The 19,762-nt window shown below is 45.3% G+C and overlaps 1 protein-coding gene and 1 long non-coding RNA gene across 3 annotated transcripts in view; both read left to right on the plus strand.

The window, feature by feature from the left end:
- LOC144327306 (uncharacterized) overlaps window positions 1-19,762 on the plus strand; it is a 390,895-nt gene that overhangs the window by 249,940 nt on the left and 121,193 nt on the right. The gene's annotated exons all lie outside the window — the stretch shown is intronic.
- On the plus strand, window positions 1,436-15,935 carry ALKAL2 (ALK and LTK ligand 2). 2 transcript variants are annotated; one of them, XM_028722417.2, is made up of 6 exons: window positions 1,436-1,767; window positions 4,130-4,464; window positions 11,039-11,092; window positions 11,189-11,269; window positions 14,305-14,370; window positions 15,306-15,935. In XM_028722417.2, the coding sequence occupies exons 2-5, from the start codon at window positions 4,194-4,196 to the stop codon at window positions 14,367-14,369; spliced, it is 471 nt and encodes a 156-aa protein (XP_028578250.1). In that variant the 5' UTR covers window positions 1,436-1,767; window positions 4,130-4,193; the 3' UTR covers window position 14,370; window positions 15,306-15,935. The 2 variants fall into 2 exon arrangements, with proteins under 2 accessions (XP_028578250.1, XP_077782506.1); XM_077926380.1 differs by lacking the exon at window positions 1,436-1,767 and adding an exon at window positions 2,581-2,752.

Below are 19,762 nucleotides of genomic sequence, written 5' to 3' on the forward strand. Positions count from 1 at the left end.
GAGGTGCTAGTTTTCTCAGGTCTTGCATCTGTGGTGCCATCGTGCCAAAGCATTGGGCCTAAACCATTATATATTACTACTACTACTACTACTACTACTACTACTACTACTACTACTATTCATGGAATTTCTACGCCACCCTTCATCCAAAGATAGTGCTTAATTTTTTAGAAAAGAAAATGCGTGTCGGGTTTCAAAGTCCTTTAAGCTCTTCTTTTTAACCATTAGGTTGTGTGGACAGGTGTGTGGGTCGAGGACAACACGAAATAATTGGGAGCCTGAGGCAAAAAATAATAATAGCCATCCAAATGGTACCCTGAGGAGGCAGGAGGGCAATACCAATGAAGGAATTGCTATCTTCTAATAGTACCCTATAGTCTGAGGCTGGCCTGCTGTGATTTGAAGAGAGATAGGCACTCTGCAAATGCTCTGAAGCACTTTGGTTGATTATTACTTCACTTGTTTCTGGATTATTGTCATATGTTTCCAACTGATCGCAGCCACTCAACACAACTGCTGGGGTTTGTGTGCCCTCCTTGGGGCTTCCCAGAACCAAGCCCAGTCTGGCCTGTCACTTCTGAAGATGGGCCAGCAGGGTCCCTTGGTGGCAGGGGGTGCCAACTTGAATAAAATATTGGGGTGAGGGGAGGCAGGTAAGCCCCACCCCACATAATTGATCCATGAAACTTTGCACAAATGCCATTGAAATGGCAACGCCCATCAACTGGGGGTGGGTGGGCGGTGGCTCCCTCAAATATTTTGGGGGGGCCTGAAGGGACCTCTGCCCCTAGGAGTTGGCTCCTCTGCTTGGGAGAATCCAGTCAGAACTGTCTCCTGCGACATTATAAGTGGCAAAGGCTCTCTCGCGTGGGGTCCTCGTCCCATCCGTCGGCTGTGAGGGACCCCCAACCCCACATCCGCCCGCCTTACAGCTCCTGCCACAAGTAGGGGGAGGAAGGAAGGATGAGAAAGTCTCTCTTCTTCTCTCCGACGAGTGGGAACGGCATCGATCTCCCGCTTCTCGCTCCGGAAGATTAGATAATGTAAACCAAACCCCGGCTCCTCGTCTTCGCACCCCGCCCTTTCCCGCCCCACCGAACGCCAAGCGCGCCAGGCCGGGGCGAGCGGCCAAGCCCACGAGCCGCTGCTGGTAATCCCCCCTCAGCTGGCGGGCAGTGATGCCAGAGAGATGCAGCCCGCCGGGCGGGCCGAGACGAGAAGTGCGCGAGGGAGGCTGCGCGCCCCGAGGAAACGGCGGGAAGCGAGCGAGCGAGCGGGCCGGGGTGGGGGTGGGTGGTGGGGAAGGGGGGCGAAATGAATATTTCAGGCGGAGTTTCTAATTAAAGAAACTCGGGCTGCTGGACCCCCCCCCTTTCCTTCCTTCCCTCCCTCCCCCCCCCCCTTGAGCCGGGGCTGCTCGTTTTACGTCTGCGGGGAGGCAGCATAAGAAGGGACCGGGGCGGGGGAGCCGTGAGGGGAGAACTTCAGTGGCTGCGAGGCGACTCGAGGGGCTGCAGAGCGGGACTTGGGGGAGAGCCGGCCGTCCACCCACTTGCAAGTCGATACCGTCTGAGGCGGCGGCGGCGGCCACCTCGCGGATACCCTATATAAGCCTCTATAAAAGCGCGGACATGGAGTAGGTGGCGGTAGAGCGGACGGCGTGCGCGCCGGGGAAAGGAGACAGAGCGCGGCGAGAGAAGCGAGGCTCCGGCCGGCGAGGGAGGGAGCCCCGTCGCACACACCGCCTCAAAGGGCGAACGGAGGCAGGTAATGCTCCCGAGAGCGCAAGGAGCAGGAGACGACAGGGCGCACACGCCCGGACGGCGGGATCCACCGCGCGCCTCTCGCCCAATTCAGCCGCTCTCTGGCCAGAGGCGGCGGCGGCGGTGGCGTACTTGCGCTCGGGCAGCTCCGGAAGGTGTCGCTCCACTGGCTCGACTCGCCGGCACGGCCAGCCGATTCACTTGCTGAGCGGCGAGTGAAGCGAGGGGAGGGAGCCCGAGGCACCAAGCCGCCGCCCGGCAAGGAGGAGGGTCAAGCTGAGAGGGCTGTGGCACTGGCGCCCCGCTCGCCCCGTTTGCCTCCCGAGTCTTTCTCGCGGAAGAGGAGAAGAAGCTGAGAGCAGCCGCCGCGCTTGGAACGGAGAGAAAGTCCTAGCCAAAGTTAAAGCGCTTCGTTGAAATCGCCTTGATTTCAACGGGTGGAATCTCGGCTCTTCTCTTCGCGAAATCGACGGGGCTGAGAAGTGCAGAGACAGCTCTGGCTGGACCGAGCCGCCTTTTTCGAATGAATGGGTCGCTCTCAGCCAGCCAGATGTTCATACCTCTCTCTCGCTCTCTCCACGCCGGACTTGCTCAGCCTGGTGCCTCCCAGATGCGCTGGCTGCGGAGAGTCGCAGACCTCAGACATCTGGGAGGCTCCAGGCTAGCGAAGGCTGCTCTTCCTCGAGCATCCGCAAGCCACGTGGAGGAGGAGGAGGAAGGCGCGCCGGACATGGGAGGGCCGAAGGGGCAGGCGCTTCCCAGACCCGCCGATGTGCCTGCGTAGGGTTTGGCGTCCGTGGAGAGAGGGGGTTTAGGCTGGGGGACCTGCGGCCCTCCGGATGTTGCACTCCAGCTCCTATTAGCCCCAGCTAAGGGATGATGGGTCGAGGGTTCAGCAACATCTGGAGGACCACAAGTTCCCACTCCGCTGAACCAGAGCATCAGAGCCTGCGCGCGTCACTTTGGATTCTCTGTGTGTGCCCTCGAATGTAAGCATGTAACCACTTGATAAATTACTTGCCGAGCGAAGACGGGAAACCCCGCCACATTTCCTCATCAGATTACAAATTAGGGGGAGCAAAAAAGCGGCCAAGTTCTTCTCGGATCAAGGCAGCCTGCTGGCTAGCCAAGCGCTTAGACTTGAAAGACAGCGTCACTTGCGCGCCCCCCACCCCCTTGCAGAATGCCGTGAAAGCTTGCCAAACTTTTCCAGGCAAGACTCTATTTACCTGCCTGGCATTTTGCACTAGCTTCTTGCGTTCCCCCTCCCTCAGCCTGCCTCTCCTTACGCAAAAACAGGTTTCCAGGTTTCCAAAAGGAAAAGAGGAGGGGGAAAGGGGCGCGCGGAATCCCTCAGGTCCTTTGCTTCCCTTAGAGTTTGCTTTTCATATAAAGCCACGTCGATCTCCAATAGGAAGCGGTGGGGGGGTCAAGCAAGGCTGTGGGGCAGGCTGCTGAGTTGGGAGAGGCGGGTTGCCTTTGGTGCGAGGCGGGCGGCCCCAGTTGCTGGACTTCATCTTCCATCACGCCCTGACCATTGGACATGCTGTCTGTGACTGATGGGAGTTGGAATCCGACAGCATCTCGAGGGTCCTCATCCCTGGTGTAAAGGCTCCGGAGTAAAGTGCCACCACTCGGTGGCACTGCCTCTGGCTGAGAAGCATTGATTCCCACTCTTGGGGCTTCCCAGTTAAGCGAGAGGGGTGAGTAAGCCCTTCCCTTCGTGCAAGGCTCCCTCGCGTGCCAAACAAGCAAGGAGGAGTTTCATCGCTGGCGCTCAGGTCCTGCTTTGGAAGCCGTGCGCTCAGAAGGGTGTCTTCTGCCAAGCTGAAGCAGCTCCAGAAAGCAGCTCCTCTGCAAATAAATCTCTCCTAGCCCTCTGCTGCTTGTGGACTCAATGAGGGATAGGGCCATGCTTCTTCCTTGTTTTCTAAGCGAAAAGTTTCTTGATTGATTGATCTCCAGGTCCCACCCACTGCTTTTAAAACCAAAACAAAACCCAAACACCATGTGTTAAAAGTATTCGATATCCATCTTCCTGTCCTAAGCAAGCGCTCTTTAACTCCGTGGCACCAAGAGCAAGGGCACAGTGAGTTCAGGACCAAGCGAGTGAGACGCGAATGCCACTGGGGAATTCAATTGCCTTCTTCTTGCTACTAGATCCTACTTGGCTAAAGAGCAGAGAGAGCTGCCAGCTGATTATCTAGGTCCTCCCCCTCTTTTAAGTAAAAGAGAGAGAGGGAGAGAAGGCAGAGGTTAGAAAATCTGGGCACTCTCAACTTGAAGGGAGAATAATTGCTTTAACTTGCCACTCACTGTTCGAGTAGATGTGACACCTGGCAGTGACACTTATCTCCCCTCCACAGCTGGTTTCAGGGAGTGGACTCGGAAAGTGGCTCCATCTCTCCCTCGTTTGACCTCGGAAGCGCCATGGGCAGATTCCTGAGATCCCCTGCGTTGGTGGGGCTGGTGCTGGCGATGCTTTCAGCGGGACATTGCGAAGAGAGACCCGAATCTAGCGCAGGGCTGAAGGAAAGGCAGAACCTCTTAAACCTGATCATGGAGATCATTCAGGAACTGAAAAAATACCACCTGGAGGAGGACGAGGAGAACGGGGTTCAGTACAAACAAGACTATCTTTTGGACCGGAGAAGGGAAGTAGTACCCGATTATGGATCTTACTCAGAAGAACAGAGAGTTGGTAAGTCAAATAATACTACATTGTGTTAGAGGAGACACTGCAACCTGTTACGTTCATTTTTCTTTTTGCGTTAAACTTTAGAAAACGGAGAGCTCGGTCATCAAGCTGCTAGTTTGCATCTGAGAAATCTCGGGGATTGGGGGGAGGCTTGCAAATTGCTCCAGTCCTTAATTGTGCAGCGGATTCCTCAATAACCGCTCTGAAGGGAAACGCCAGACTAGCAAAGCTCCCCTCGCGTTGAACGAGGAATAACCATGCTACGCCCTCCTTCAGCGATCGATGGCGCTGAAGAGCAAATTAATAGGTTGAAATCCGAGAAGCATCATCTAAAGGAGATCACTTTGCGATGTGTGTGCTCCGAGGCTCGCTAACAGTTCCTTGTCTGTTACTCTAGTCTAGTCAATTGCAAATCTGAAACTCTGTTTCTTTTTAAAAGTTTTCCATAGTTCGAGGGTTCCCGCCCCAATAGACTGGTTTGCATCAGCATAAGGCAACTTCGTGTGCAAATCTACATTTGATTACTGCTAGTCACTCGGATATCTCCCACAGGTTTTCTGCTTCTTTAAAGTTTCTTTTTAAAAAGATTTTATCTTGAAGGTTAAGCAAATTTAAATTGCATTGATTTTAATAGATGAGTGAAGTACAGTAATTATACAGTTTTCTATAAGGGGCCTGAAAAGCACAGGACTGTAACAATATAGTGATGAGGAGAAATTTACAAAGAAACAGGAAAAATATAATTGCAAGTGTAAACTTTTGTACAGTGGTACCTCAGGTTAAGTACTTAATTCGTTCCGGAGGTCCGTACTTAACCTGAAACTGTTCTTAACCTGAAGCACCACTTTAGCTAATGGGGCCTCCTGCTGCTGCCGCGTTGCCAGCGCACGATTTCTGTTCTCATCCTGAAGCAAAGTTCTTAACCCGAGGTCATATTTCTGGGTTAGCGGAGTCTGTAACCTGAAGTGTGTGTAACCTGAAGCGTATGTAACCCGAGGTACCACTGTATTGAAGAATGTTCTAAACAGTTGGCTGCAGGCGAGTTTTTGGTTGACACCTGGAAACCTCCCTTAGCAACTAAATTGCATTGGTTGAATGAATATTATTCAGTTTCTCATGTGGAATGTTTTTTTAAAAAAGTTATCTGAGGAAGATCTTTGAAGCAGGTCTGCTATCAGCTGTTTAGAGCAGTCTTCAGTACAACAATGTTTGAGCTATGCTTTTGTTTGCAAGCTTCGCGGAAATGAACACATTGCAACTGGAATTATATTTTGTCACTTTCTGTAAACTTCTTATTAAGGCTACTTGTAGTCATACCTTGAAAGAGTAGCATGGCAGGTTCTTCAGCTGCAATGCAAGCTTTACTCCACTCCTCATGCTTTATCAACCAGAAAACAACCTCCAGCTTGCAAGAGGTTGAGACAGCCAACATTTTTTTTTAGTCCCCTCTAGGTATCCAACTTGTTTATTTGCTGTGGTTGTACATTGTTTAACTTTGAAATCTGCTCAGATAGGGGAGATAGCTTTGTGACTGGCACAAGGGCAAACCAATCAGCATTGCACATAGTCCAGCCCTTAAGAGGGAGGTGCTTCATGACTGATACAAGGGCCAGCCCATCAGTGCTGTCCAAAACTGATTTCAGCTCCAAACCAGAGCAGCAGCTATCCCGCCCCAATTCTCCAAACAAGGCTGTGTATATACATAAGGTATGCAGAAAATGTGGCAGCATACTCATTGCTGAAATGTAAGCAGTTCTCTCTCTTTCCTGCTACTCTTCAGAAATCAGTGGGGTTTGATAGTGCTTGTACTGGCTGGGTTTGTCTCTGTTATGTATTGAGAAATGCTATAATTATATTTCTATGCCTGTGTTTTTGACACCATAAACATGTTTCTGGAAAGAAGTCTTACCAATGGCAAATTTTCAGTTTAAGAACTGTCTGTTTCCTGGACCAGAAATCAGAACTAGTTGCAGACTAAAAAATTAGCCAATTTTAGTCGTGTTTATATCACTGGAACTTTAATGGTTTAAAATCATACTATTTGGCTTAACTGGCCATTAGTTACAGTGGTACCTCAGGTTACATACGCTTCAGGTTACAGACGCTTTAGGTTACAGACTCCGCTAACCCAGAAATAGTGCTTCAGGATGAGAACAAAAATCGTGCTCTGGCGGTGTGGCGGCAGCAGGAGGCCCCATTAGCTAAAGTGGTGCTTCAGGTTAAGAACAGTTTCAGGTTAAGAACGGACCTCCGGAACGAATTAAGTACTTAACCCGAGGTACCACTGTACTCTGAAACAGCATTTCTTTGTAGGGGCTTAATTCTGTAGTAAATTATTTCAGAAATTTGGCTTTAGACGATTAGGCTACAATTCTGTGTGTACTTTCCTGGGGGTAAGCGCCATTGAATTCACTGGATTGCACTGTCAAATCTTACGTATAATAATAAAAGATTTACAGACTACACTTGCAAGTCCCTTGAAAATGGGAATTTAGGCTTATCATAAATACTTGCCAATTAGAGCAAATATAGTTGATCTGCTGGATCCAGTTTGAGTAGTACTTAATCACATATTATATTGCTTAGGAGGCACCTTAAGGGAATGGGGAAGATTTAGACCACACCCCATGGGTGGCACTGAATTGCTCCCCCTCTGCAAGTAAATGGCAATAAAGCACAACAGGAAAAGCAAAGGGGAGATTCCAAAAGGCTGAAAAAAGTTATGTACTGAAAAAACACCCAAAGTTCTGATGCATCTAGAACTTGGGAGGTTTTCCTTGAAAGAGTAATTGTTGTTGACAAAGTGAGAGTTCCTACAGAGAGTTCTCAATAAACACAGTACTCAAGTATACCATTGCTATTGAGCAACAATAACCAGGCAGTGGGTGCTAAAATTTTCAGAGAGTGAAATTTCACTTGCAAGGGTTCCACATGCCTGTGTAGATTCTGTATCTATCTGTAGTTATTCTAATAAGATGCAGATCCTCCCTCCTGCTCCTGTCAGCCACTATAATATGCTAATGTCAGCTAATGTTTAATAAGATTTGCATCCAGATCTAAACAAGCTCATTTCAAAGTAAATTCTCAAAGTAATAAGGTTGCTTGGGATTGCAGCTTTGGGTTGTATACAATACTGTGCATTCTCTGACTTAAAATGCTGAATTACTTTATAAATTTCCACAATTTTGTACAATATATGTGCAATATACACAATTTAGCTAGTCACAGGGAAAGCAAGAAACTTTGCAAGACCCTGAAATCTAGGTCAGGTACCAGGCTTGGGTGACCCATCGGTGCTGTTGATGGACAGCCATGGTGCTGTTGCAGATTCCCTGTCTTGTGCTCTGATTGGGTCCTTCTGGCACCAATTGGCCCACCCCTGTGGGCTTACCCAACAGCACCAACACTCTTACTTGGGGAGCAAAAGTGGCTACTAGTTTGAATTTGTGCCTGGTGGTCACCATTTAAAATTCCCTACACCGCAACACTCCAGAGCACCTGGCAAATTCTGCACTGTTGCATTATGAGAAATATAAAATGGCAGCTGCCCAGTACTGATCAGAATCAAACAAATGCCCACCTCTCCTAGGAAACCCACCATCACCAATACAATCGCTTAAGTGGCATTGCCACTAATCGGTGACACGTACTACATGAGGTCCAGGCAAGGTAAACATCAACACCACTGGTCTCTCCCAGAGTGTATAAGCCCCAGTATCTGCCCAAGTGTGCTGGATGTTGACTCGTTAATTGAATCTGTTAGTTGAATCCAGCCTATTATGTAGAAGAAGCCTGTAAAATTATAGAATTTGTTGTTTATTGTGCTGGATATAGGTCAGAGTGTTGGTCTCTCTGCTACATGGAAAACACCCCTTCACACAGTAAACTGGCACATTAAGAACAATCATCTAAATTTCTCCCTGTACAAGATTTTATTTTTTGTTTGTCATGCAGGCGGATGAATGGTTTTAAATATATATATAAAGAGAGGCGCACTCAAAAATATGACTCCAGCTGCAGTTTGAAATCATAGAATCCACCACAGTCTGCATCAGCCTTCCCTAACAAGGTGCTATTCATGTTTTGGACAACTTTCATGAGGAATGTGTTAGAAACAGATTTCACACTGAAAACCTGCTTAACTAACGGCTTGAGCTTGATGTAGAACCACTGTGCAGCACTTAACTGGAGCACAACAGCTGAAGTAGAATCTGTTCTAATCAAAATAAAACTGTGCTGAAGCAACTTGCCAACTTCTGAAAGGCTTTTTCCCAGCAGTCTCGCTATCATTGCAAGGAACTACTAGCCAGAACTCTACCTATCAATCATCTAATGCCTGAATGTCCCCTGAGGGACTTTTGAAAGAAACATCTAAGCATTTAATGTGGCGCATGACACAATTAGGTCAAATATTATAAGGTCAATTCAACTGAGCTTGACTATGCTTAGAAGTACTGTAAATAAATGGTGAATTTCGAGAATGTCTAAAACTTACCAGTGAATCAGATCTGGATGGAAGTAGTTCTGACTTTAAATGCAATAAAGAGGTCCCAGGAGAATTCAAAGGCCACTTAGGCATTCATTTATGGTAAAAAAAGACAAGTGTAGCATTTCATGTGCAATCAACACAGATGTCTTAATGTAAGTAACAAAAAGCAATAAAATGTGACACTAAATCAAGGAGACAGCCACAAGGAGCTAAAGAGGATTTCAACAAACTAGTTGCATTCCCCTCCATTTAATACAGGATGTGGGAAAGCAAACCACATGAGTAAGAAGCAAGTAAATTATGTTGTCCTCCCTTACAATACTGTGGTTACATTTCCTGAAAATATGCTCCTATTCAGTCAGTTTCTCAGATGTTCTTGATGAACTTGATAAAATGTTCTTGATGAACATTTGTCTGTCCTGGATAACAAAATGCAATTATTTGAGAGGAATTGAGCTGAGGAACTAAATAGGACACTACAGATTCAGTTATGCCAAACTTCAGGTTCTTCATAATGGGTGTCTATACTTCTGTATAAGTAAGTGTACAGTCATACCTTGGGTTACAGATGCTTCAGGTTGTGTGTTTTCGGGTTGCACACTGCGCCGAACCTGGAAGTACTGGAATGGATTACTTCCAGGTTTCGGTGCTCGCACATGCGCAGAAGCCGCAAATTGCGACCTGCGCATGCGCAAACATGGCGCTGTGGGTTGCGAACACGCCTCCCGCACAGATCACGTTTGCAACCCGAACGTCTACTGTATGTGTAAAACCATATAATGCAAAATTGTTTGTTAACATGAACATGGAGGAACAGCTGGTCTCTGACATGTCAGCAGATTTGCATGTTTTACTGACACTCCGATTAATCATCACATACCTAAGCAGTGGCACCTGTGTTTCAACAGCTCAACTCAGATGCACAAACATGGTGCAGTCTGAATGTCTAGGAAGGTGACTTGGAAACTACTAGTCCAGAATGCAGCAGCTAGACTGATGACTGGGAGTGGCCGCCAGGACCATATCACACTGGTCCTAAAGGATCTTCATTGGCTCCCAGTATGTTTCCGAGCGCAATTCCAAGTGTTGGTGCAGACCTTTAAAGCCCTACATGGTCTCAGCCCTGTACACCTGAGGGAGCGTCTCCACTCCCACTGTCTAGCTCCGAGGACCTTCTGGCAGTTCCCTCACTGTGAGAATGAAGTTACAGGGAACCAGGCGGAAGGCCTTCTCAGTAGTGGCACTCGCTCTGTGGAACTCCCTCCTGTCAGATGTCAAACAGATAAACAACTATATGATTTTTTACAACACATCTGAAGGCAGCCCGGTATAGGGAAGTTTTAAATATTTGGTGTTTTATTGTGTTTTTATATTCTGCTGCCCAGATTGGCTGGGGCAACCCAGTCAGATGGGTGGAAGAATGATAATGATAATGATAATGATAATGATAATATTAGGTGTTATGCAAACTAACAAAAGATGTTCATGGACTTGGAATTCCAAAATGTAGGGCACATTCATATTGTTCAGTTAAGGTGTCCTGTTTCCTCCCCCAATTACATCAGAAGAGCTAAGCCAGGAGCAGCTAGAAGAGCCATGGCATTCTTTCTTGTGAAGAAAGAGATGGGCAGCCAGAGTGGAATCCAATGTACCACTAAATCTCTTAAAACTTGTACATACAAGAGCTGCCTAGAAGCGAGAAACATTTACATTTGGAGTAGGACAGAAGCTGACTGCTTTTGCTCAAAAGCCATCCCACTTGATTTCAATGGCACTTACTCCCCAGAATTGTGAACAAAATTAAATTCAATCCCAGCTGTCTTTACTCAAAATGTTACTGATTTTAGTAGGTGTTAAATGCTATAAACACTTGGCTAGGTGTATCTAGATGGGGTTGTTTTGTTTTTTTTAGAAAATGAGAATTTTACAAAGGGCAAATAATGAGCCTACAATTGGTTTTTAAGATCCATGAAAATGCCATTGCCTTTTTCAACCAGTTTAACATCTTAAAATGAAAAACCTCTGGAAGCTAAATGTACAGAACATGAATGATGATTCTCTTACACTGTCCTTCATTCCTTTTAACAGAAATAGTTCCTAGAGATCTGAGAATGAAAGACAAGTTTTTAAACCATTTAACAGGTAAGCAGAATTTAACATTCTATCATGGTACTTTTGTCTGTAATTATCCTCATATGGTACTAATTCAACTGATCCGCTGCTTCTTTTCTCCCCCAGGTCATCTTTATTTTGGTCCAAAATGCACTAAACACTTTCATAGACTTTACCATCATACAAGAGACTGCACCATTCCTGCATGTAAGTGCTATCACCCAAGAATCCATTGCCAGACATTTAATTTAGTTGCATTTAAAAAGAGCTGTCTTCCAATGCAATTATTATTCGGTTTATTTAAGGAGTTTGTGGAATTACAGTAATTAAGGAGACTGCTGTATAGTGAGACTCAAGTGTAAATATTCAGGGATGTACTCAACTCGCTTTTACTCAAGAGTATATGCACTGAAGCAATGGACATATGCTAGTCATGGTTATTAATTTCAATGGGTTAGTTGAAGACAACCAGCAGTACCTATAAGTGTGGACTATGAGTTTCATCTTAAATTTCCTAAGCATAGGGCAACATCCAGCATCATGTGAGCAGACTTCTCCCTACAGTTCTGCTTCATAGGGTCTTCCAACCACCCAGGGCAGACGTTGGGAGTTTGCAGGTGGGAGAACCCATTCTGTCAACAGCAGTCATTCTGCTGGCAGACAGACACTGTTGGATTTCACTCACAGAGTTGCAATCCACGGGACAATATTTTAAGTGCTATTGCTGTGACTCCTGCAAGAGGTCTCATGGCTTTAACTATCAACTTAAAATGTACTTTCCGCAGACAGCTCAAATTTGTATGCCAATTATCTGTCAACTCCTTTGCCTTTGGTTTGCAATATAGTAACTTGGAACTTAATAGTACATCAGATAACAGACATTAAAGAATAAAATCTGGGTTTGCAACACTGGGATATATATATATATAGAGAGAGAGAGAGAGAGAGAGAGAGAGAGAGAGAGATATGCACAAGCAGTTAAGAAGTTGTTTAACTGGCAGAAGTCACAGCTGACAGCAATGCCACACTTATTAAAATGATGCATTTCCTTACATCCCGGGGATTGCCCAAAGCCAAAATCGCATATACAGTGGTGCCTTGCAAGACGAAATTAATTCGTTCTGCAAGTTTTTTCGTCTTGCGAATTTTTCATCTTGCGAAGCACGGTTTCCCATAGGAATGCATGTATTAACGGTTTTAAGAAAAAGGAAACAAACTTGCAAGACGTTTTCGTCTTGCGAAGCAAGCCCATAGGGAAATTTGTCTTGCGAAGCAACTCAAAAAACGAAAAACTCTTTCGTCTTGCGAGTTTTTCGTCTTGCGAGGCATTCGTCTTGCGAGGTACCACTGTATTCAAAACACACTGGGTTCAATGGTGGGTGGGATTGCCAAAGTCATTTCTCCAAGAGCCCTGGCCCCTTTTTATTTTTCGTCATGCATGTAAAGCTGAATGTGCACAAGTTAAATGCCTGTAAATTGCGGGCTTACTGTACACCCATAATCCAAGAGCCTAAGAATGATAACTATGACTCTTAACTATTGTGTTTGGGTTCTCCCCCCCCCCCCAACCTATGCACACCATTTTGAGGGAAAAAAATTATATAGTTATGAGGCAACACTAATTGAACAGTTCCTATCCAGCTGGTTTTACCCTGTTGCACGTCACTGCTTGGGCTGCTGATTAGTTTCTCAACAGATAGTCCTCTCAACAGATAGCTGATAGCTTATATGAGTGTGATATAGGGAGGAGTACTTAATGGTGCATCTTTAATGTCTGTTCCCCCAGTAGCCTTAGCCTGACTTGGCAGCCATTTAAATACCTTGACTCACATTTTGATTGTTTATTCTTGGCAACTGTGCATAAAAAAAACTACTTGCATGTGCAAGTCAGACACACGTCATTTGCTGTATTAGAGAAAATTACTAATTCTATTGCCAATCACAGAAGAATTAATTCCCTTGCTAGATTAACTGTGTTTTTGTAGTATCCAAAAACCGTAACAGCAGGGCTTTTACACACACATTAATGGTTTGGCCTTCAAAGTAGGTTGCAGAACGATTTAAGTCAAATGTGAAGGCTCCCAAAATAGTTTCTTTTCAGGTTGTAGTTCACATAAAATTTACCTGAATGAATTTTGCAGGTATACATCTTTCATAAGCTTAGTAGTTTGATAAGCAGCCTAAAAGTTTGATCCTTGCCATTAGATTTTACGAAGTCTAGAGGTTTCACAAATTGCTCACCTTCAGACAGTATTATGAACAAGCCTTTTCTCTGCACATGCAGTCTCTGTATGCAAGGCTCTAATTAACCAGTTTTCTATTTCATACTATGCTCACCAACTTTGGAACAAGTCATGATATTAAGCCATGGTTTGAAGCTGAGATAATATCCTAGCTCAGATGAAATGAGAAACTACAGTTAACTGAAGACTTTCTGATGTGCTTGCTCACATCAGAAATGGAGGAGCAAAGGGCCCGTATGCATAGATCAAATCCTTGCTCATATCTTGCCTTATTAACCTAGAGATATGATTATCTTACTGTGGCCATTTCATTGTCCCATATTCAAGCTTTCCACCAAGTGTACATGTCATATGAGCTGGGACCAATCCTGACTGATTATACAGTAGCAGATACAGTAGCAGATACAAGTTGGCAATATTCACATTATTACATTTTTGTACACACAACTAAAATGTAATCTGTGGCTCAAATAAAGGGCAAGAAATTCAAACTGAAGATGAACAGTGCTCTAGTTTTTATCCCCTTCAAGTTTTCAGCTTCAGATTATTATCAGTCTTTGCTAGTTCATTGTTAGTAGAAAATGAGAATTTTCATTTTATGGAACGAACACAATTTTATTTGCTATCCTGCATACCTAAGCTGTCCAGGCATGCATTGCAGCTATTTCTCCTGTGCATGTTCATAGCCATGGGAGCGAACTGTTTACATGTGCACGTCTGTTTCTTCTTGAGAGGTGCTTTCTTCCAGGCCAGTCTGCATAGCATTATACATGCAAAAGCATATAAAATCCCTTTAAAAACTAAAAAAACCCTCATTTATACAGCCAGATTTCTAAGCAAAGAATTCAAACTTATAACTTAAAAATAAATGGTTTCAAAATGAATTGCAACAGGCTTGCAGTTCCTTGTATAACCTTACGATAAGGAACTTTAAAAAAAATCAAGCCCTCAAGTTATACCGGGTTGTTTGTTAACTTCTATTTATGATCTTTTCACTAGACTATAAAAGATGTGCCAGGCTTCTTACTCGGTTGGCAGTAAGTCCAATGTGCACGGAAGGATAAGGTAAGCTTTTTGAAAGGACCAATTGCACACTGCCTGTATATGCATAGCAACATCACCATTGTGGATTTGATACAATTAATGAGCATTGCGCAATAGCTCTTTGGAGAAGGTATTCCCCTTTCAGAGAGAATGACACAACACCCTTCACTCGGCAAAATACCAGCCATAAATAAAAGGATACCCCCTACCGGAAAGCAGCATAAAGACTCTCAGACATCAAGGGTGAATTCATAGCTGTATGCAGTTAGCAGATAGTGAAACAAAGCACATCCAGGCACAGCTAATTTTCAGGGGCTGAGTCAGCATCCGTTTCTATGTATTGACACTGGGTCTCTATTTAAAGTTACAGGTTGATTATGCCATATTTGAATGCAGCTTAAAAATATACATGTAGGAGTGATTAATCTATCTATAATACAGTTATAATGTAGTTGAAGCATGAACAAACGTTATGTGCATTCAGCTGAATCTGTCTCCAAAACTGCACATTTATATTTCACTGAAATACCAACTTAACAACAGTAAGCAATATCAAGAATCAAAACCAATTCATTTCTCTTGGAATCAACACTGAGATTGAGATCCTTTTCAGCCCTTGTGGTCAGGGATGATGGGAATTGTAGTCCCAAAACATCTGGAGGGCCGAGTTTGGGGGTGGCTGTCATATAAGAATGACTGCCACAAGTAGGGAAATCAGTGTATTTAAGAAGTAAAAATACAGCGTAGGCCTTGGAGTATCCAAGAGCTGGTGCTCATGAACTGTGAAGGCTTTATCTCACTTACCTAAATCCCCATCCCTTGACAGCAAATGGTAACCGACCAAGAGTTTTGTATGCCAGATTGTGCAGCAAAAACAAAAGTGAAATATTTTGCTCTCTTGAAAACTGAGAAACTAATATTTTGTGGTGGGCGGTGTTGTATTGTCTTTGCTTCAGATGTTACTACTATCAAGGGAAAAAGCTATTATCAAGAACCAAGAGAAGTGCCTTGGAAACCAACAGGGAAATTGAACTTACCATCTTTGTAACATATTCCATTGTGAACAAGAGATTTATTTTTGCAAGTTGATAGACTACTTCCCATAAAATCTTTAAAACATGTGTTTTCTATTCTGTCACCATTGTTTACAGATATACATTTTTTTCTGGTAGTTTTTCTACCATAACAATTTAAAATGTTTCATACTTTAAGGCCACCCTATATCAGAAGTGTTGCATTGCCAAAAAATTCAGTGAATTATCAACCTCCCAAGTAAGAACATGTTTCATTTAGAGACGTCATGGGACACTTTCAAGGAAGCCTTCCTGTGGAGAAGGTTACCTTTCTTGCTTATGGAATTCAAAGTGTTTGGTTACAAATGTTTCATAAATCTGTTATGGTGTACTCTTACTGAGTGCAAACTGCATGCCACGTGGAAGAGACAAACATGTTTTAAGTAAAACTTGGATTCTGCATCCACTAAAATGCCATCTGTTTCCTGTACAATAGAGGTATGAACATTCCAGCTAAATGTGCAATATGTAAATACTGTAAATAACATACATAATAAAGTGTTGGGTTTATAACTTGGCTCTTCATCATTATTCTTCTTCCTACTTGTAGTAGGGAAAGAGCTGCACTAGACCAAAGACATCAAATTCCTTTTCAAAGTGGGGATGTTTTGTGTGATGAGAGATGGAACATGCCCCAAGGTGGGCTTCATGTGGGCTAACAGCATCCTTGCAATCAGTTCATTCAGAATGGTAACCCACCCATGACTCTACTTGCCCGTGCAACCACCTTTCCCATCCTGCCGAATCACCATTATCAGGGCTTCTTAAAATAGCCATCTCTGTCCAATTCAATACTGTAGCTATAATTAATGGAAATAAGGTAAATGCTGCTCTTGTCCCTCCCCTCTAAGTGTTGCCTTGGGGTCCAATCAATATGAAACATTCATTTCCATATACGTGCAACACCTGAAGGTTTTTCCTTTAAATGGAAGTCTGAAAGCAACCACAGAAAAGTGTTCTATGTGTATCAGGATCAGAGATTCAGATGGGCGCTTGTATTTAACGCAGGCTTTTTTAAAAAAAAAACACCAACACAAAGTGTACTCAAAGTAATTAGCTACATTATGAAACTAAGGCAATCAAAACATTACAAGGATCAATACAGCTAAGCTGATCTTTTCCCTATTTTATTTGCTCTTGTATTTTCAAGTCAAGTAGTATGGCAGTTAACTTTAGTACGGCTGTAAACTTTACAGGAATAAAACTTAGCATTTTTATTAAAACAAAAATATATTCCTAGCAGCACTTGAGCATAGCCTATTAAAATAAATTATAGCTATTTGCCTCTGAATTTCCTATGACATTTTAAATCAATAGCTATGGAGTTTTGCACGCAATGGAATTCAACTAGGTGCATTTTAAAGCCAGCAGGGATGTTATTTGGGGGGAATGGGAAAGGTACCCAAAATATGGATCTAATCTGAAAGAACACTATTCCTGCTTTAAAGAAAAAAAATGTAAAAATTGTCCAGTAGCTACTGGACAATTTTTAAATTTATTTCGACTGCGCCGGACCAACACAGCTACCTACCTGAATCTAGATGCTTTAAAGAAAGTTTGCCCTCAACACTCAGTAAACGTGTAGTATTATCTAGTAGCACCATTAAACCTCCCTGCCCATGCTAGTCCTTAACCAGGAACACATGCCAGTCCAGCAGCACCAACAGGAAGTTGATTCATGCTGCTCCAAGATCTACAAGATCTTCCCATATAGACCAACCTGGACTCTGCATTCATCATCTGAGGCCCTTCTTGCTGTGCCTTCTCCACATGAGGTCCAGAGGGTGGCAACATGAAAACTGGCCTTTTCTGCAGTGGTTCCCTATTTGTGGAATGATCTCCCCAGGGAGTTTTGTCTGGCACCTTCTTTATATATCTTTAAGTGCCAGGCGAAAAACGTTCCTCTTCAATCAGGCCTTTGGCTGTTTAATATTCCACAGCCTTTTAAAATGTGTCTGTGGGAGGGGGGGTATTGTTTTGCTGTTTCTAACTATTTATTTGCGTTTTAATCTCACGAACAGCCCTGAAATCTTATGATGGCGGGTGGTATATAAATCTAATAAATAAGATAAACTAATAAATAAATATTGCAAATGTGCTTGGGACATGAGAAGCAGTAGGCGAGAGGAGAACTGTTAATGTCTTAATGTGTACACACAGTGCAAAATACTCCAATAACCACTGTTTATAGCAACACTCAGCCAAAGGAATTATTATGACAACTTCCTATTTTCTTGTCTGCAGCTTGTATTTATTAATTCTGCTAAGTGGGAAGATAAAGATCTTGGCAAACATTTTTTTATAATTGGCTGTTTAAAAGATAAGACAGCCTACCATGCATTATTACGCTGCAGGGCTTGACACCAAGCAGTAGACCAGGAATAGCTCACACATTCAACTATTTACAAATAGACACTTATTCATGTCAACGCCCTTCAGCATGTGCTTCATGTTATATGTTGAGCTATTTATTACCCGGAGGAGTTTTGCACTCAGTAGTGTCCTTTACCAGTAGCAGTAAAGCACATTTGTGGCACGCTATGAATTTTGCTGTTTGCTTCTGGGTAGCAGCAGCTTTTCTTTGGCTCAGTTTTGAAGCAGCAATAATGAAATGCTCTTCCAAGAAAGGGAGGTGGGGCAAGAGAGAAGCTAAGCAATGCCAACTCGGGAGTCACGTATTGTCATCATGCCCAGACATTTTAAGGAATAGGCTGGGATCAAGGATTTAGTGATCTTTTCAAATCCCATGGTCTATCTAGCTCTTCTAAGCCAAGTTGCAATCAACTCAGGGAAAGGTATGGCACCACATAAAAGGATTCTACCCATGTGCTCTCTGTACTGCTCTGCATCGTGAGGAACTGAACCTCAAAGAGGTGATAAGAAGGTGAAGGTCCCATGGACGGTTAAGTCCAGTCAAAGGCGACTATGGGGTTGTGGCGCTCATCTCCCTTTCAGGCAGAGGGAGCCGGTGTTTGTCCACAGACAGTTTTCCAGGTCAAGTGGCCAGCATGACTAAACCGCTACTGGTGCACAGAGGACTGTGATGAGTGCCAAAGTGCATGGAAACACCATTTACCTTCCCGCCGCAGTGGCACCTATTTATCTACTTGCACTGGCATGCTTTCGAACTGGCACAGTCATGAAAGACAGCTTATTTACAAGAAAGGAGATGGGAGAAGAGTAGTAAAAGCATCCTTTAAACAATTTAGGAAGAGAAACTCTGAGGAGTATCAGTAACTGGTGAAGTGACTTGAAAGCAAACCAGCAAGGAGGTTGTGTTTGATATGATGGGAAAGAAAAAACATGACGGAGGCACATACAGTGGTGCCTCGCAAGACGAAATTAATTCGTTCCGCAAGTCTCTTCGTCTTGCGGTTTTTTCGTCTTGCGATGCACGGTTTCCCATAGGAATGCATTGAAAATCAATTAATGCGTTCCTAGGGAAACCGCCTTCAGACCAGGTCCGGGGACAGTCTGTCCCCCGACCTCTTCTGAAGGCTGGGGGGGGGGGGGGGACAAGGGCTTTTCTTCCCACTGCCAGCCTTCAGAAGGCTGTTCTGAAGGCTGGCGGTGGGAAGAAAAGCCCTTCTTCCCACCTCCCGCCCCGCAAGCTCCTGGGACAGGAGGGCTTTGCTGCCGACCGCCAGCATTTTAAAAGCCCCTGCTGTCCCGGGGCGATTTTAAAATGCTGGCGGGCGGGAGCGAAGTCTCCGCTGCCCCGAGGAGATTTTAAAATGCTGGGGGTCGGCAGCGAACGCTTCGCTCCCGCCCGCCAGCATTTTAAGATCGCCCGGGGCAGCGGAGAAGTCTCCGCTGTCCCGGGAAGGCAGGCGGGGGGAGCAAAGACTTTTGCCCCTGCCTGCCTTCAGAAGAGGTCCAGGACCTCGTTCCGATGCCCGGCGGCGGGGTGAGAGGTTCCCGCCCCCCCGCCCCGCTTCAGAGCAGCGTTCCGAAGCGGGGCGGCTGGGACAGGTGTTCCCGCCCTCCTGCCCCGCTTCGGAGCAGCGTTCCGAAGCGGGGCGGCTGGGGCAGGTGTTCCCGCCCCCCCGCCCCGCTTCGGGGCAGCGTTCCGAAGCGGGGCGGCTGGGGCAGGTGTTCCCGCCCCCCCGCCCCGCTTCGGGGCAGCGTTCCGAAGCGGGGCGGCTGGGGCAGGTGTTCCCGCCCCCCCGCCCCGCTTCGGGGCAGCGTTCCGAAGCGGGGCGGCTGGGGCAGGTGTTCCCGCCCCCCCGCCCCGCTTCGGAGCAGCGTTCCGAAGCGGGGCGGCTGGGGCAGGTGTTCCCGCCCCCCCGCCCCGCTTCGGGGCAGCGTTCCGAAGCGGGGCGGCTGGGGCAGGTGTTCCC

Source organism: Podarcis muralis, chromosome 3 (assembly GCF_964188315.1).
Source record: "Podarcis muralis chromosome 3, rPodMur119.hap1.1, whole genome shotgun sequence".
In the NCBI taxonomy this organism is placed as follows: Eukaryota; Metazoa; Chordata; class Lepidosauria; order Squamata; family Lacertidae; genus Podarcis; species Podarcis muralis.